Here is a 13,527-nt window from a genome sequence, read left to right as displayed (position 1 = left end):
TTTTTCCTTCAAGTGCTATTAAGATCAGCCACCCACAGATCAAGACGTTTTATTTTGCAGCAGAAAATGTTCTGGAAATGAACACGTGAGTAGAGAGTGACTGGTCCTGTTTCATCCTGTCTTGCATCTGAAAACACTTTGAAAGTTCATTCTCTCACTGTTGAGCAGTTGTTGATGAAGTTCTTCAGGGTATTACTAAAAATATATATTTTTTCCGCATCACTAAATAGAAGGAATATACTACTATTTGTTCACTAATAGAGTTGAAGTCAGTATCTGATAATTGGTATAATTTTGCTACTAGACTGCAAATATTTGAAGGAATTCCTTTCCACTAAAGGTTTTCTAGCAAGTTCATCTTCTTGGAAGAAGCAAGGGAAGAGAGGAAAGGGAGGAAAAAATTACTTAGCTTTGCTTCAGAAATGATCTAGTGCTTGAATATAATATTATTTGCTTTCAAAATAGCATGCCAGTTAACAAAGATAGTTAGAAAGATATAAATAACTGTTTTTTATTTTAACTAAACATTTACTTCACTGCCAAACTATGTTGCAGTTAAGCAATCTTTATGCCAGAGTAGACATTTTCTTTCCACAAATGTCTATAGGAACAACAATTCACTCATACTGTTTTTTTTTTAATGAGAACAGTAAAAATGGGTACCTAATAGTGCCATTTTAGGAACTATTGAGTTATTAGAATCGGATATTACTTGCAATTGATCCAGATTGGACTGATTTGTATACATCTCATGTCTTCTTTATATTTATTACTTCAGAATATATTCTGTTCACAATGCTTTTTCATTAAATGGCCAAAAAAACAGATACAAATCAGTATAGTTGAAATAGGAAGACAGATATATAAGGCCAGATTTTAATCTTGGATATACTGGTGAGATTCTTGATAAAGAGTTGACTTTTCATCCTAGAGACCTCATAGCTCTTCAGCACAATGGAAAGGAGAAATGAGAAATGTTGAGAGAATATGTGAGACCTTCTGAAGTAACTTCAGAGACAGAAAAAAACTGTACGCATCCATTTATACTGGACTGTATAGATACATGTAAATATAGATGTAAGAACCTGTTGCCCTTTGAAACTTGGAGAAGCCTAGAGCTTGCAGTTGGGGCAATGACTGTCTATTTCTGTATGGCTGCATTTCTTACCAGAGTTCCTCAACACAGTTGAGGGAAAGAAGGGCTGAGGAAGACTGAAAATGGCCAGAAATAATTCCATAGAGAAACTGACTGACTGAGAGAAGGATGGATGTAGGGAGGAAAAAAAAAAAAAAGAGAGCTAATGGAGGACATGTGAACATTAACAGCTAGTTTGGAGCCCAGCTGGAAATTGTCAGTGTCTTAATGACATTTTGGAAATGTTTAGTCTCATGTAAGTGAGTGATTGAAATCTACACAGGTGTCTCCTCTCTTATGCTCCAGAATGATTTTCTTCAAACTCCACTTCTACAGTAAATTTCATATTGGCTGAAAGCTAAGTAGCCTAGCACTGGAGCAGCTTATATTATAGTTTACTACTCCTAATTCCTTACTGTTGTAACTGATTATGTTTTCCTTGGCAAAGTATAAAATACATGGATTTAATACGTAAAGTACATGCATACTCACGCATATGTCAAAACAGACTAAAAGACATCTGTTTGCTTGGCTCCATTCCCACGCATACATATGTATGTGAGTGGTTCCACTGAAGTTGCTGGGGCATTCCTGTATGTTGAGTTACTTGTGTACTTAAATACTTAGTAGATCACGACCTTTTGCAACTCCCCATGCATGTATATCTATTAAGACACAGTGAGTTTATTAATTTAGTAGTTTACTTCATTAATTCAGCATTTATTTGTCATAGTAATGCAAATATGAAAAGCAAATTTGTTTTCTTAAATGCACACGATTACTAGTGGTCTGTCTTACCTTGCTCTTATTGAAATCTTGTATTAGCAGCATTTTTATTTTGCTTAAATTAAAAAAAAAACACACATTCTGTTAAAAATTTTCTGTTAAAAGAAAGTAATTAATTTTTACAGAGATTGCACATTTTTTTTCTGAAATTTTTATGCAGCTCAATTGTTTATATATGACAGTCTAAAAACCCAGTTACATTACCATTGTTCTAACTAGAAATTTTTTTGATATTCCAGTACTTCAATATAATCAAGATCCAGCACCATATTTTCTCCAAGTTATGAATTTTAATTGCTGCCTTTCTTACATTCCCTATTTAGGCCTTGAGTTTAATCTGAAAGATTTGAGCTTTTTTAATTGTTAGTTTAAAACATGGGTAGTTCCAAATGACTTAAAAGCAAACACAGTGCACAAAGGGTATTGTCAAGGGAGCAGACATCATATTCTATGGCTCCTTTGCCTTTTGCATAACCTTGGATGAAAGATAATAAGTCACTGATATTCTATTATAACATTAATTGTTTTCCTTAGCTTCCAGAAATGCAGCTCTTTGGTCATCAGTAGTGTTTTTTCTTAACATGAGGAGGAAAAAATGTCCCAGGCAACTAATCCTGCTCATCAGGTCCAGTCTGAGAAGAGCACAAGGGCTGTAAAACAGAACTACACAGCTTGCTATACTATTTGATGGACAGAAATCCATATATAGAAAAAGAAAGCTCTTGGTAGTCTATTACATATTACAAGGTGGGTCTATGAGATCCTCAGTGCATTTCTCCTTCTACTGGCAACTTAATCCTACACAGTTGTTAAAAGGAATGGGAATGTCAGTAATCAGGTCATAGGTGCTTTCCTAGGAAATATCGAGATATAGAAGGAAACTCTAACATTCAGACTTTGGGTTAATGAATATACATGTTGAAAGGGAAGAAATAGTCAAAATAGCATGTAAATATCGCTAATAATATATCCTCCCTGCTTCAAACACAGGTGGTTAAGCAAGCTGGGGATCGCTGTAGATCCTCAGGCACCCAATGGGAAGAGCGAAGAAGGTATGTTATTAATAATAGTTTTTGTGTCTAACCAGATGATATCCTTTACAGTTTTTGATGTGCCAAATCTTTGTCAGATCTTTTCTTTAACTGTCACCTTGAGTCTGTCTGGCGACAGAGCCCACTGATACACTGATGCAGTGAAGACGAGCTTTAGAAACACTGGTGAGATATGGTATCACTGAAAGGGGCCCACTGATCTTTTGAGCTGTATTGACTGAGTTGAGAGTCATTAAACCTGACTTAAAATAAGAGAGCCAAAAAATATTAATAGAAGCAAAATATGACAGATGTTTTGTCACAGATGCTCCAGGATCTGTCATGAGAGGGTTTCAGAAACCCACAGACACATTTGTGTGGATGCACCCTTGCAGAAGCACTCCTGTTACACACAGCCATTTCTCTGCTCCCAGCAACCTGATTATCTCCTCTGTGTCACACACTGTAACTCTTTGGGGTGCTCTTTAGTGTATCAGAAACAGCTGTTACCAAGGGTTCCTAAAGAATACGTCATTCACAGAGCCTTAGAATTTGATATAAGCTGTAGTGTAGCCATTCTCAGTCCTTGATGCTAAGATGTTCCAGCACTTTCAGTAAACAAAACTACAGCCTTGCTGTTAAAAATCCTATGGTTCTCCAAGCAGTACTGAGAGAAAGTTTCATTTTGTTAACATCTTAGAAACTTCTCTCCAATGTATAATTTTTTTTTCTCTCACAAGTTATTTTTTCCCCTCACATTATGGCTATTATAACCCTAAAATTACATGCATGCCAACAATAATTAAATTAGAAGATACAGTAATTACATCTGACTGGATAATATTATGGGTCTGAATGGCTAGTGTGTGCTGGGAGATTTCACAGAGGGAAGTGATCTTTTTCAGTGGCTACAACCAGGCCCTTGGAATAGAATGCCTAACTTGTGACCTCCCTTTCTTGTGTGTGTTTCATTTTATCAATGATTAGCACTTCATGTAATCCACTGTTAAAAAGTAGCTAAGAAGTGCTGGAAGATACCTCCCTCTGCTACACATGGAATTAAGTAATGTGACTGCCTCTCTGCCACCTCTCAAGAGATTCTGGGTCTCTGCCAGTTTTTTTTTCTCTTTCTTTCTTTCTTTTTTTCTTTTTTTCTTTTCTTTTTCTTTTTCTTTTTCTTTTTCTTTCTTTTTCTTTTTTTTTTCTCCTTATGGTATGCTTAGGCTGAGAGTACTGTGTCTACTTTTATTGCTAGCTCTGCAACTGTACCACTGTGCCATGTGGTATAGCAAGTTACCCTGTGGTGACAAAGGTCTCCTGAGGGTGTCTTACGGTTTCCGAAGCATCATGTGAGCAATCTATTTTTTTCAAAATTGTAGCCAAAACTCCGTTGCTGGTTGCCAGCTTCAGAAGAATTTACTGGTTACAGAGATTAAGAGGCAGCATCTGCTACATGCAACAGGTCTCTGCAAGTTCTGTCACAGATGGTGTAGCATTTCATTTAAAGGCTGCGAAGGGACAAAAAAAGAACCACTTCCTAGTGGTAAAGCTATCTAGAGCAGCGACATCTAGTGTTGTCAACTATAGCAAGTTTATTTAAAAAATAATAAAAAAGAAGAAAATGTTGCTATGAAGCAGCAGGGCATTATCAAGAGTGGGTTAATTTTCAGCATAGGAGACACTAACATCTTATACTCCACAACATTCTGCTTGGGGAACTTTGGTGAGCACAGCACTGTGAGGAAGAAATGAGTTTTGGCTTAACACTTTATATTTGCTCATTTTCCATGTCTGCCTAGAATGCTATAGTGAAAGTGAACATGATGACCCAGACATAACAGACACACTGCCTCCCTCATACGTGGCCCAGCCACCACCTTCTCAATTGGTAAGTGTTACCATAATTAGATTTTACTTGCTCAATGGTTGAAACAACTCATTCTTCAGGTGGTGAGCTACAAGTTAGACTGGAGACTTTCTCTCTGTGTGCCTGTGAGATATGAATGCACTGTTTCCTCTCACCTCTGCCCAGTGATGGTTCATGCAAGTATTGTAACCCACGCTGCTCAGAGCTTCACACTGGCAAGAATACCTCCTTCAGAGGAAAGCATATTTGCTTTGTTTGAGAATGGAAGGTGTTACTCTGTTTCATGAGTGTGTCGTGTCTTTTCTTTATGAGATTTTTTAACACACAATTGTAACTTAGTCTTCACAATATTTATATTTCTTAATTCAATCCAAAATCCTTTGTTTTGTGATGCTGGTAGCATTATACAACAGATTTCTGTGTTTGACTGAGCTGTTCTTTAGAAGGCTTAATTTGAAAATGCTTTTATGTCAAAGAGGAGAGGTGAAAGGCAAGAGGTGTCTTCCAACAGGGATTATATCAGTTCTTTCCTTCTATACCTCTGAAAAAGAGATTAGAAAAAAGAAAGTATTTATACTCCCAAAATCTATGCTGTCCTTCTACCCTGTTGTGGAGCATGTCCAGAATATTCACTACTATGTAGCTTTTTTACATTAATTAGAATAAGTAGCATGAACCCTCTTTTGTGTAATCAAGTGCTTCTCCTATTTATTAACCAGTTATTGATCTGTTAGTCTTGTATTACTATTACTATTGATTGATTACTATTGATGCTCATGAGTGATCTCATTTCTTCTCATATGGAGGTACCTCTTCAAGGTACAAGATTTAGCTAATTCTATATTAGGACATGAGTAATTCAGTTTGGGAGGGTAATACAGCTGAAATGAAGAATCTTGAATTCAAGCCTTTCCCTCTCCCAGCTGAAAGTTAAATCTAGGCATATTCAGTAATATACTTGTTATCAAATGATCTTATTGATTAGAATCTGTGATTCTGTGATAATTGCACCTCATGGATGAAAAAAAATGTAGTAGCTACCCTGTTGGTGTAGTAGAGGTTCTTGAAATGGGACCTTAAAATGACATCCATTGGTTTGGGCGGTCATGTAGGCAGTGAAGAAAGAGCAAATCTGAAAAACGTAGATGAGCTGGAGAAGCTTGCATGAACACGGTCTATAATAAATGCACAGATCTGACTATCTGATAATCTTTAGATAGCTAACATTAAGCTTGGTGTCTATGTCATATTGTCATCTATTTACCCTGTCTGTTTCTGTCAGTTAAGTCAGTCTTCACTTCCTCTCCTTAAACACTTGTGCTGCATGAATCACTGTAAAACAGTTCACCTGGCACTCAGAGGATGCTCTATATAATAGGATTCTTTATTGCCTGTATTAACTGAAAGTTAAATGTGGCCAAGTGGCTATAAATATTGGAGAATACAGGAAACTTGACAATATATCTTCAAGAGTTAGTCTGGGCTGAAGGCCGATAATGAAGCATCTTGAAATTTATACCTCAATGGCTCAGCTTCAGGAGACAGTAGATGACTTTCCCATCTGCTCACCTCAGAGTGAACACAGGCATTTTTCCAAATGATGAGTTCTAAGCAGGTGCTATTTTTCAGTTTGCTGTTTTTCTGGCTTCCTGCTACTTGTCAGCCTGTAGCTGCAGAGGTGATCTCTGGTTGTCTTCCTCCTGTATGCTCCTCTTAAGAGCTGCCTTCAATGTTTTAGCATGGAACATGTGGGAGGCAGGCAACAGTGAAGGTGCTTGAGGGGTGCTGTTTCCTCCGCCCTTCCTCTTGAAGGTCATCTTTTGTACGGTCATTACGTCTAGCTGCTGATTTCCCTTCTTCTCACACCTATGGATGAATGTTGGTGTCTCCTCAGCAAATCAGTCAAATTTTTACCCCAAGGAAAGGAAACTGGAAAGAGCTCCAGTTGCCACTGCTCTACTCTATGTTCTGGCAGCTCTTTGCTGCTGGCAGGCACATCTACGCTGGAAACTCAGACTGGAAATATCCTTTTTTTTTTTTTTTTAAGTTTATAATTCTGCCTTCCAAATGCCAAAGGCGTTTTGCAATATAGAGGCTATGGACATTTTGGAAAATCAAATCTATTATGTCTGAAATAGAAGGGTATCCAAGCTTCTTGAGATTCACTCCAGCTTGGAAGCTGTTAGTCTGGAACAGCCACCCAGGTGCAGATTCTGTTACATTTTAGAGTAGTAAATACTTTGTACTTCCTGAAAAAAGCTTCAGCTGCTTTTCAGTTCTCTGCTGATAAAATTGTTTTGAAACTTTAAAAGCAAAAGTAGTGATTATAAGCTTTCTAGTTTTATGTGTTTTTGTGGGTATTGTGAAAGAAAAAAGTAAGGGAAGAACAAATACATTTAAACATCTGTAGGGCAAAAGTTTAACTGATCATCTGTGTTAATTTCTCTGCATGAGAATGGCTCAAAAATCAGCAGCTCTATTGAGTAAATAGATTGCAGCAGTTCCAAAATAGCAGTTGAGGTGTTTCATGGTGATAATTTTTTTTCTCTAAATAAATGCCTAGAGACACACTGATCTGCAGTGGAATCCTTATGATCTGCCAGCTCAGGTATCTGCTTTTGAAAGTGTTCCCATGTAGAGTTTTATTATTACATATATGATTACAAAACTGTGATTCAAAGGAATGACACTGTCACTCAGGTAAACATTTGTCATGCCAAGAAAAACATATATGCACAATGTGTGTTGAAAAAGGGAAATATGTTGTGGTAGTCTGCTTTATTCTTTCACATTTTTTTATTTAATAAAAAATGAAAATGAAAACAAAAATATATAACAGAAACAAGAAATTCCGTTCATTGAGGCAGTTTTCATTTCAGCATCACTTTCTTTTTCTTCTAATGTAAGAATGCCAGAAAAAATAGAGGTGGGATCTAACATCTTGCTCTTAAGACTTTAAATAACTGAAATTAGACAGACTATCAACACCATACGAACAACAGCTTTTAATTTTTGTTCTATTTGACTGTATGAATGCTCTATGTGGTGCTAAGAGACATGATTAAGCAGTGGGTTGTTAGGGTAGTATGGTTAGGTTGTGGTTGGATTTGATGATCTTTAAGGTCTTTTCCAACAGAAAAATTCTATGATTCTATGATTCAACAATTTGTTTTTTCAATATGAACTCTTGGATAGATGAACAGGTCACTTGTGCTCACAAGGGCAACTACATCATGTGTGTAGTTCAAGAAAATGCCTTCTTGCCCATTGCTTTAGGGTGAGTACGTGAAGAATTCCTTTTTAAAATCAAACATGCAACTAACACACAGTGTTACACTTATTGTAATAGGGATGTAAATAAGATGTAGTCCTGCAGAGTTTACAACAGTCTGGAAGAATAACTTTGAAAATTTAGAGAAATGAAGAAAGTGCTACAAACAAATGGCGAGCCACAGTCATCTCATCTTGTGAAGTGATTAATAGCTACATGAGACTACTAGACTGGAAACACAGGGAAATGCTCTCGCATTTCTTAATGTAGAAAGGAATTAGTATACCTTACAGCAACAATGAATTGCAGAAGGTTTTATAGCATAATCTAAAAAAAAGCCCTCTTGGTTTATTTTATATGAATTCATTTTATTTCTAATTTACCAGTGAGTTATTGATAGATATTCCAGGCTTGCTCCTTTATTGTGTTTGCAGCTTGTTTGGGTTTCCCTAGCAACACCATTTTGCTAATTATCAGTACATTCATTTTAGTTATCATCTATTTTAATACTTAAAGAGATTTATTCTGCATCTGTGTGGCGAACATAAAACTCTCCATCAAGTTTTGTATTCTGATTCTGGCTAGTAGTGGATCATCTGCAGGAATAATGAATTTCTAAAGTAGCAGATAGAAGATATTTGGCTTTTGTATTATACCTCCTTGTGGTTTCCACTAAGGGTTGCTATCTGAATCTTTGTCTCCTTATGCCTTCAATTGCTTTATTTGTTAATAGATCATCTTTTAGTTAATTTGTGCATATATTTATGTGCTTGCCTGTGTGTTACTTGTGCAGTTGCGTATCTTGGCTTATATGCTAGTGGTTTTCGATAGCTAGAAAGCAGAGCAGTGCTAGTTCTTGTTGATTTTCATTAACAGATAATAGTACAAATCAGTCAATGCAAATGCATACTGTAGACAGAGTTGTAGACAAAGCTTGTAAGCTTTGTGAGCAAATATATATTTGCTTGTTTGGGAAACTACATATTTCTCAAAACTTTTTCTTCTCTAACTTTTCCTTATGTGGAATCACGTATCTATTATTTACATGTCTCTCTCATTTACAGCTCCTGTAGGTTAGCTGTCTCTGAGCCCTCATTAGTTGTGAGGCAGAGTGATGAGTACAATATGAAGAACCCTAAGATGCGCTTAATTTTGATGTATCTCTAGTGAAATCTGGATCCCTTTTCAGATTCATTTCCTCAAATATAAATCTTGGCAGGTGAATGAGCAGCACAAATCTTGTACCATTCCAATTTTCATGCCATCTGCTTCATGCTGCCTGTTTTTTCTTTCCATCATTACTTATCAGCCTTGGCAAATATTTAGTCCCTAGAATGGATCGGGTAAAATGGTTTTGGTTGCCATTAGTTTACTATTTGGTTTACCATTATAATTCTGCTTTAACATTCCTTGTGCTATCTGTGGTTATGACATTGATGGATTTACTGAATACTTCAAAACAGCTTTATGTTCTATGGTTCAATGCCTAATTCGGGGTTTTTCTTCTGTACCCTTGATTAGAGAAATAAAGTGAATGGAAAAAACAGTGAAAATGACTATGAGACACAAAAGGATGCATTCAACATGGTATTATTTTCTTGCTCTGTTGTTTCTAGGCCTTCAAAACTTTTTTATTTTTTATTTCTAGTTTCCTTGTGACTTAGTTTCTGAAATTGTGAGAGATTGGTTGCCTTGCTTTAAGCTTGTTTGGATGGATAATCAACCATATTATGTTAGTTTTTGGTTAGTTGTCATTTCAGTTGCATATCTATAAGGTGTAGAGCCTGGGAAAAATAACAAGTTGGAAAAAAATTTTTTTCTTTTCTTTTTTCTTTCTTGTTTTTTTCTGGAAAGCAGGATCAACAGAAATCCTCTTTGACATCAACTCTGTTGAGTGAAGCATCTTGTTCTCTTTCCTCTCCCGAAAGCACTTTCAGTTCCCAAGAATCATCATCTTCCTTAACGTCCAAAGTGGTTTATTCTGAGAGGCAGTCTCTGCTTGACTTCGTTAACAACTCTGCCATGGAAGAGAGTGATCAGCCTTTAACTTTCTGTGTACAGATTCAATCTGATGAGCAGCCAGAAGTAGACTGTGAAGAAAAAGCAGAAAGTCAGATCTGTCCTCCTGGTGGACCCGAAAACACTTTCTTAGGTCTGGATACACATTGCCTAACTGTGCCAGATGCAGCAGGACAGATATCACTTGCCAAAGGTGAGCTAATGAGAGTGGAAGTTTTGTCTGGGATTTTCCACAACTTCCTTTCCTCTCTTTTTCATCATATTTCTGTTGAAGAGTTTTAAAATGGCATTTTTTTTAAATGACAAATATTTGCTTTATTGTGCCTTGAATGTAAAACTCAATATTGAATTGATAAGTACATTTAGAATTTTTCTCAAGTTTTATATATAGGTTAAGATCATAGCCTCTGTATAAAATCCTAATGTAGATGTGCTTTTACTAACTTCATTTGTTTCAGTGTAGCTGTCATTTATTAATTAGAATTGAATCCAAGTGTTAAGAAAGTTTCATGACATGAAGGTGGAATCACAATATGTGTGGCGCCACAAAACTGACACTATGAGCAAAATGCTGTATGTGAGAAGTGGTAAATGTGAGGTTAGATCAGCTTACCTATAAAAATGTCAACAGTTGTGTTCACTTCTGCTATGTATGCATTATGCATTTAATTGAACTTCATTGTAAACTAGAGAAAACAAGTGCAGTCCTGAATCAAAAAGTCCTTAGAGACTGGATTTTGTTTAAGAGTGTGAGTATCTGCATAGATGTCTTCTATTGAAATGTACTGCTAAACAAACAAACAACAACAACAACAACAAAAGTGGTATGGTAACAAAATTTGTTTGTTGTTAGTATTAACACAGCCATAGCAAGGCTGTATTACTTGTCTTTTGAACAAAGCTTCTCTCCATGCTTTAAGAACTGTTGAAGTATAAAATATATAAGTAATATATAAAAGTATATTTCTTGCATACAACATACTGAAATGAGAAGATGCTCAGTCCATTACCTAGAAAAGGTAACATATAAGGAAAGAATGATGTTCTTGTGCACTGGCTCTACCCGTGAATCAAAATCTTTGTAAAGAATTGAAGAAAGTATTCTATTGCAGAGTGCAATGTTGTCTCAGTCCAGTTCAAAACAAAAAAGTTTCCAAAAACCTAGACTGAAGAAAATGTAAAGGTGAAAACTAATGGCACTGGGCTCAGGGGAATTTAGGGATTTTCTCTGTAGGTGAACAGAAAGCAAGGAGCTGAATCACTTAAATGGTAGTGTGAGGCACATCAGTTACATTGTCACTCTTCCAATTGTTTTACAAGTATCAACAGTTAGCACACCTTTGTTTTGTTATATGATTTTCTGATTTAAAAAAAAAAAAGACAAAAAGCAAAACCAAAACAAACAAAAAAACAACCCACAAAGATATTGAAAATGGATCTAAGTAGAAGCTTTAGACAAAGTGAAAATTAGTGTCAGAGTATTTTTCACTCAGCTTAATTATCCATAGAAAATGAAGCTGCCCTACTAGAGATTTCTGAGGCAGTGAAAATCAGTAAGAATTAAAACTGAGAGTGAGAAAATGTCTTATTTCAATGCTGTTGAAGAAAATAAATGTTTTAGAGGAGCTCTTGAGAAGTCTGATTACCCAATTTCTGTGTCTTGGCACTGAAAGTAGTGAAAAGGCTGTACTTTGGTCCCTAAAAAGATTTGTGACAAATATATACCAAATGTTCTGTAATTTGAATATTAGGTTTAAATCTGACCAATTAATCCCTTTGGAAAGTATTCTTAGAATGGACCGAGAGACACACTGCTTATGTGAGTGTCTCAGGTTATATGTGTACACAGGAGTTTATATTTGATTGCATTCAGGTGGATTGTTGGATTGTAAGCTGTAGAGAGTACGGTGGCTTCTTGATCCCACTGAGAAAGATTCAGTGGTTGCTTTTTAGTAGTATAAACTTCAGTCTTTGCTCAGAATATGATACTCTGATATTGTCAACACTTCTGCAATAATGCTCAGGCTAATGCTTTCTATCATAACTGTAAGGGTGACTGGTAGTTTTATGGATGCTGACAGATTTATTGTGATGCAATCGTAATCATTTAAAGAAGAATTTTATAGGTCTGTATGATGATGTAGTAATACTTACCAGTAAAGCAGGATTAAAATGTAAATCAAGGCATATTTCGGTATGTTTCTGCCATTTGCAAGATAGCTTAATTGTTCCAAAAATATTCCTGGGGAAACAAATTCATTCACTCTTCACTGCTAAGCCAGCTCTGATTGCAGAACACATCAGTTTTAACCATGCTGCTAATCTGTGATGGAATTCCAGAAATAGATTATTTTAGTGAGACAGTCACTATAGAAACTGTATAACCTCTCAAGTTACTATCTGCATGATAACTGTTGTTGAGCAAGTAAGATGTATACCATACATTTGTTTTTCTTTATCACTCTGCACAGTATGAGAAGATGGAGAATGTTGGTAATCTTTTTTTCTTGTAATGGATGCTGACATACTAAATGAAGTAATTTGTAAGGAGATTACTTAAGTTATTTCAATTTGGAATTGAGGTGAAAAAAGGATTAATTAAAATAGCAATTCAATTCCAAATGGAAATTATCAAAAAGAACATAATTCTCTATCTGTGGCTTATACCTCAAGAATTTCCCTCTGCATCTAGTTGATAAGGACATGCACAAATACTGTGAGATAATTTCAAATTGGGAGATATCTATCTGCAAAACCTCATGATTTACAGTATCTAGCAAGAACAGAATTGTTATCTGATTTGGAACAAGAGGTCATACTTTGGTGATTTGCTAGTGTAGTCCATCTTATTTATTTTTTAGTGCTTCTGAAGAGTATGTTGTCTACAGCTCTTCGTGTTTCAATATAATGGGATTACATCCAGAAGGAGCTGGGTACACCTTGCATTAGTGCATGTTCTAAAAGTGCATGTCCCCTGGATGTATCAGAACAATCCTACGGTCTCTGAACTCTCTTCACACAGAGCCTTTGCACATATATATACTTTCCTTTTCCTTACGAGAATAGAAAATCTCCTGTCATGCACTCTGCTTCGCAGCAGCTATGCTCTGCTTAGAAAAATCCCATGAGGAAGTTTTAGCTGTAGCTGTTAGCAGCCAAGACCTGGGGGAGAAGTTTTTTAAGAACCAAAGAGTGTTTTTCCTGGCAAAAGTCAGGCATGGAGGCTGATAGAAAAGATGTTACCTTGAAAGAAGAACGAATAGCTGTGCCTCCAGTGGGAAGAGCTTATCATGTATATACAAGTAAAGTAAGGAGGGAGGTGATTGTCCCTTTCTACTCTGCTCTTGTGAGGCCCCATATGGAGTACTGCGTCCAGGTCTGGAATCCCCAGTACAAGAAAGACAGAGAGCTGTTGGAG

The 13,527-nt window shown here is 36.2% G+C and overlaps 1 protein-coding gene across 5 annotated transcripts in view; it reads left to right on the top strand.

Moving 5' to 3' along the window:
* Nucleotides 1–13,527, top strand: part of IPCEF1 (interaction protein for cytohesin exchange factors 1) — an 89,172-nt gene that overhangs the window by 62,125 nt on the left and 13,520 nt on the right. For 4 of the 5 annotated variants that reach the window (XM_031552463.1, XM_031552462.1, XM_031552461.1 and 1 more), the window contains 4 exons: nt 14–85; nt 2,912–2,973; nt 4,752–4,840; nt 9,945–10,302. In XM_031552463.1, the coding sequence (XP_031408323.1) occupies nt 14–85; nt 2,912–2,973; nt 4,752–4,840; nt 9,945–10,302 (581 nt within the window). The remainder of the gene's footprint in view (nt 1–13; nt 86–2,911; nt 2,974–4,751; nt 4,841–9,944; nt 10,303–13,527) is intronic. The other variant, XM_031552464.1, reaches the window with a different exon arrangement.

This window comes from Meleagris gallopavo, chromosome 2 (genome assembly GCF_000146605.3).
Source record: "Meleagris gallopavo isolate NT-WF06-2002-E0010 breed Aviagen turkey brand Nicholas breeding stock chromosome 2, Turkey_5.1, whole genome shotgun sequence".
NCBI lineage: Eukaryota > Metazoa > Chordata > Aves > Galliformes > Phasianidae > Meleagris > Meleagris gallopavo.
This window is presented reverse-complemented; position numbering and strand designations above follow the sequence as displayed.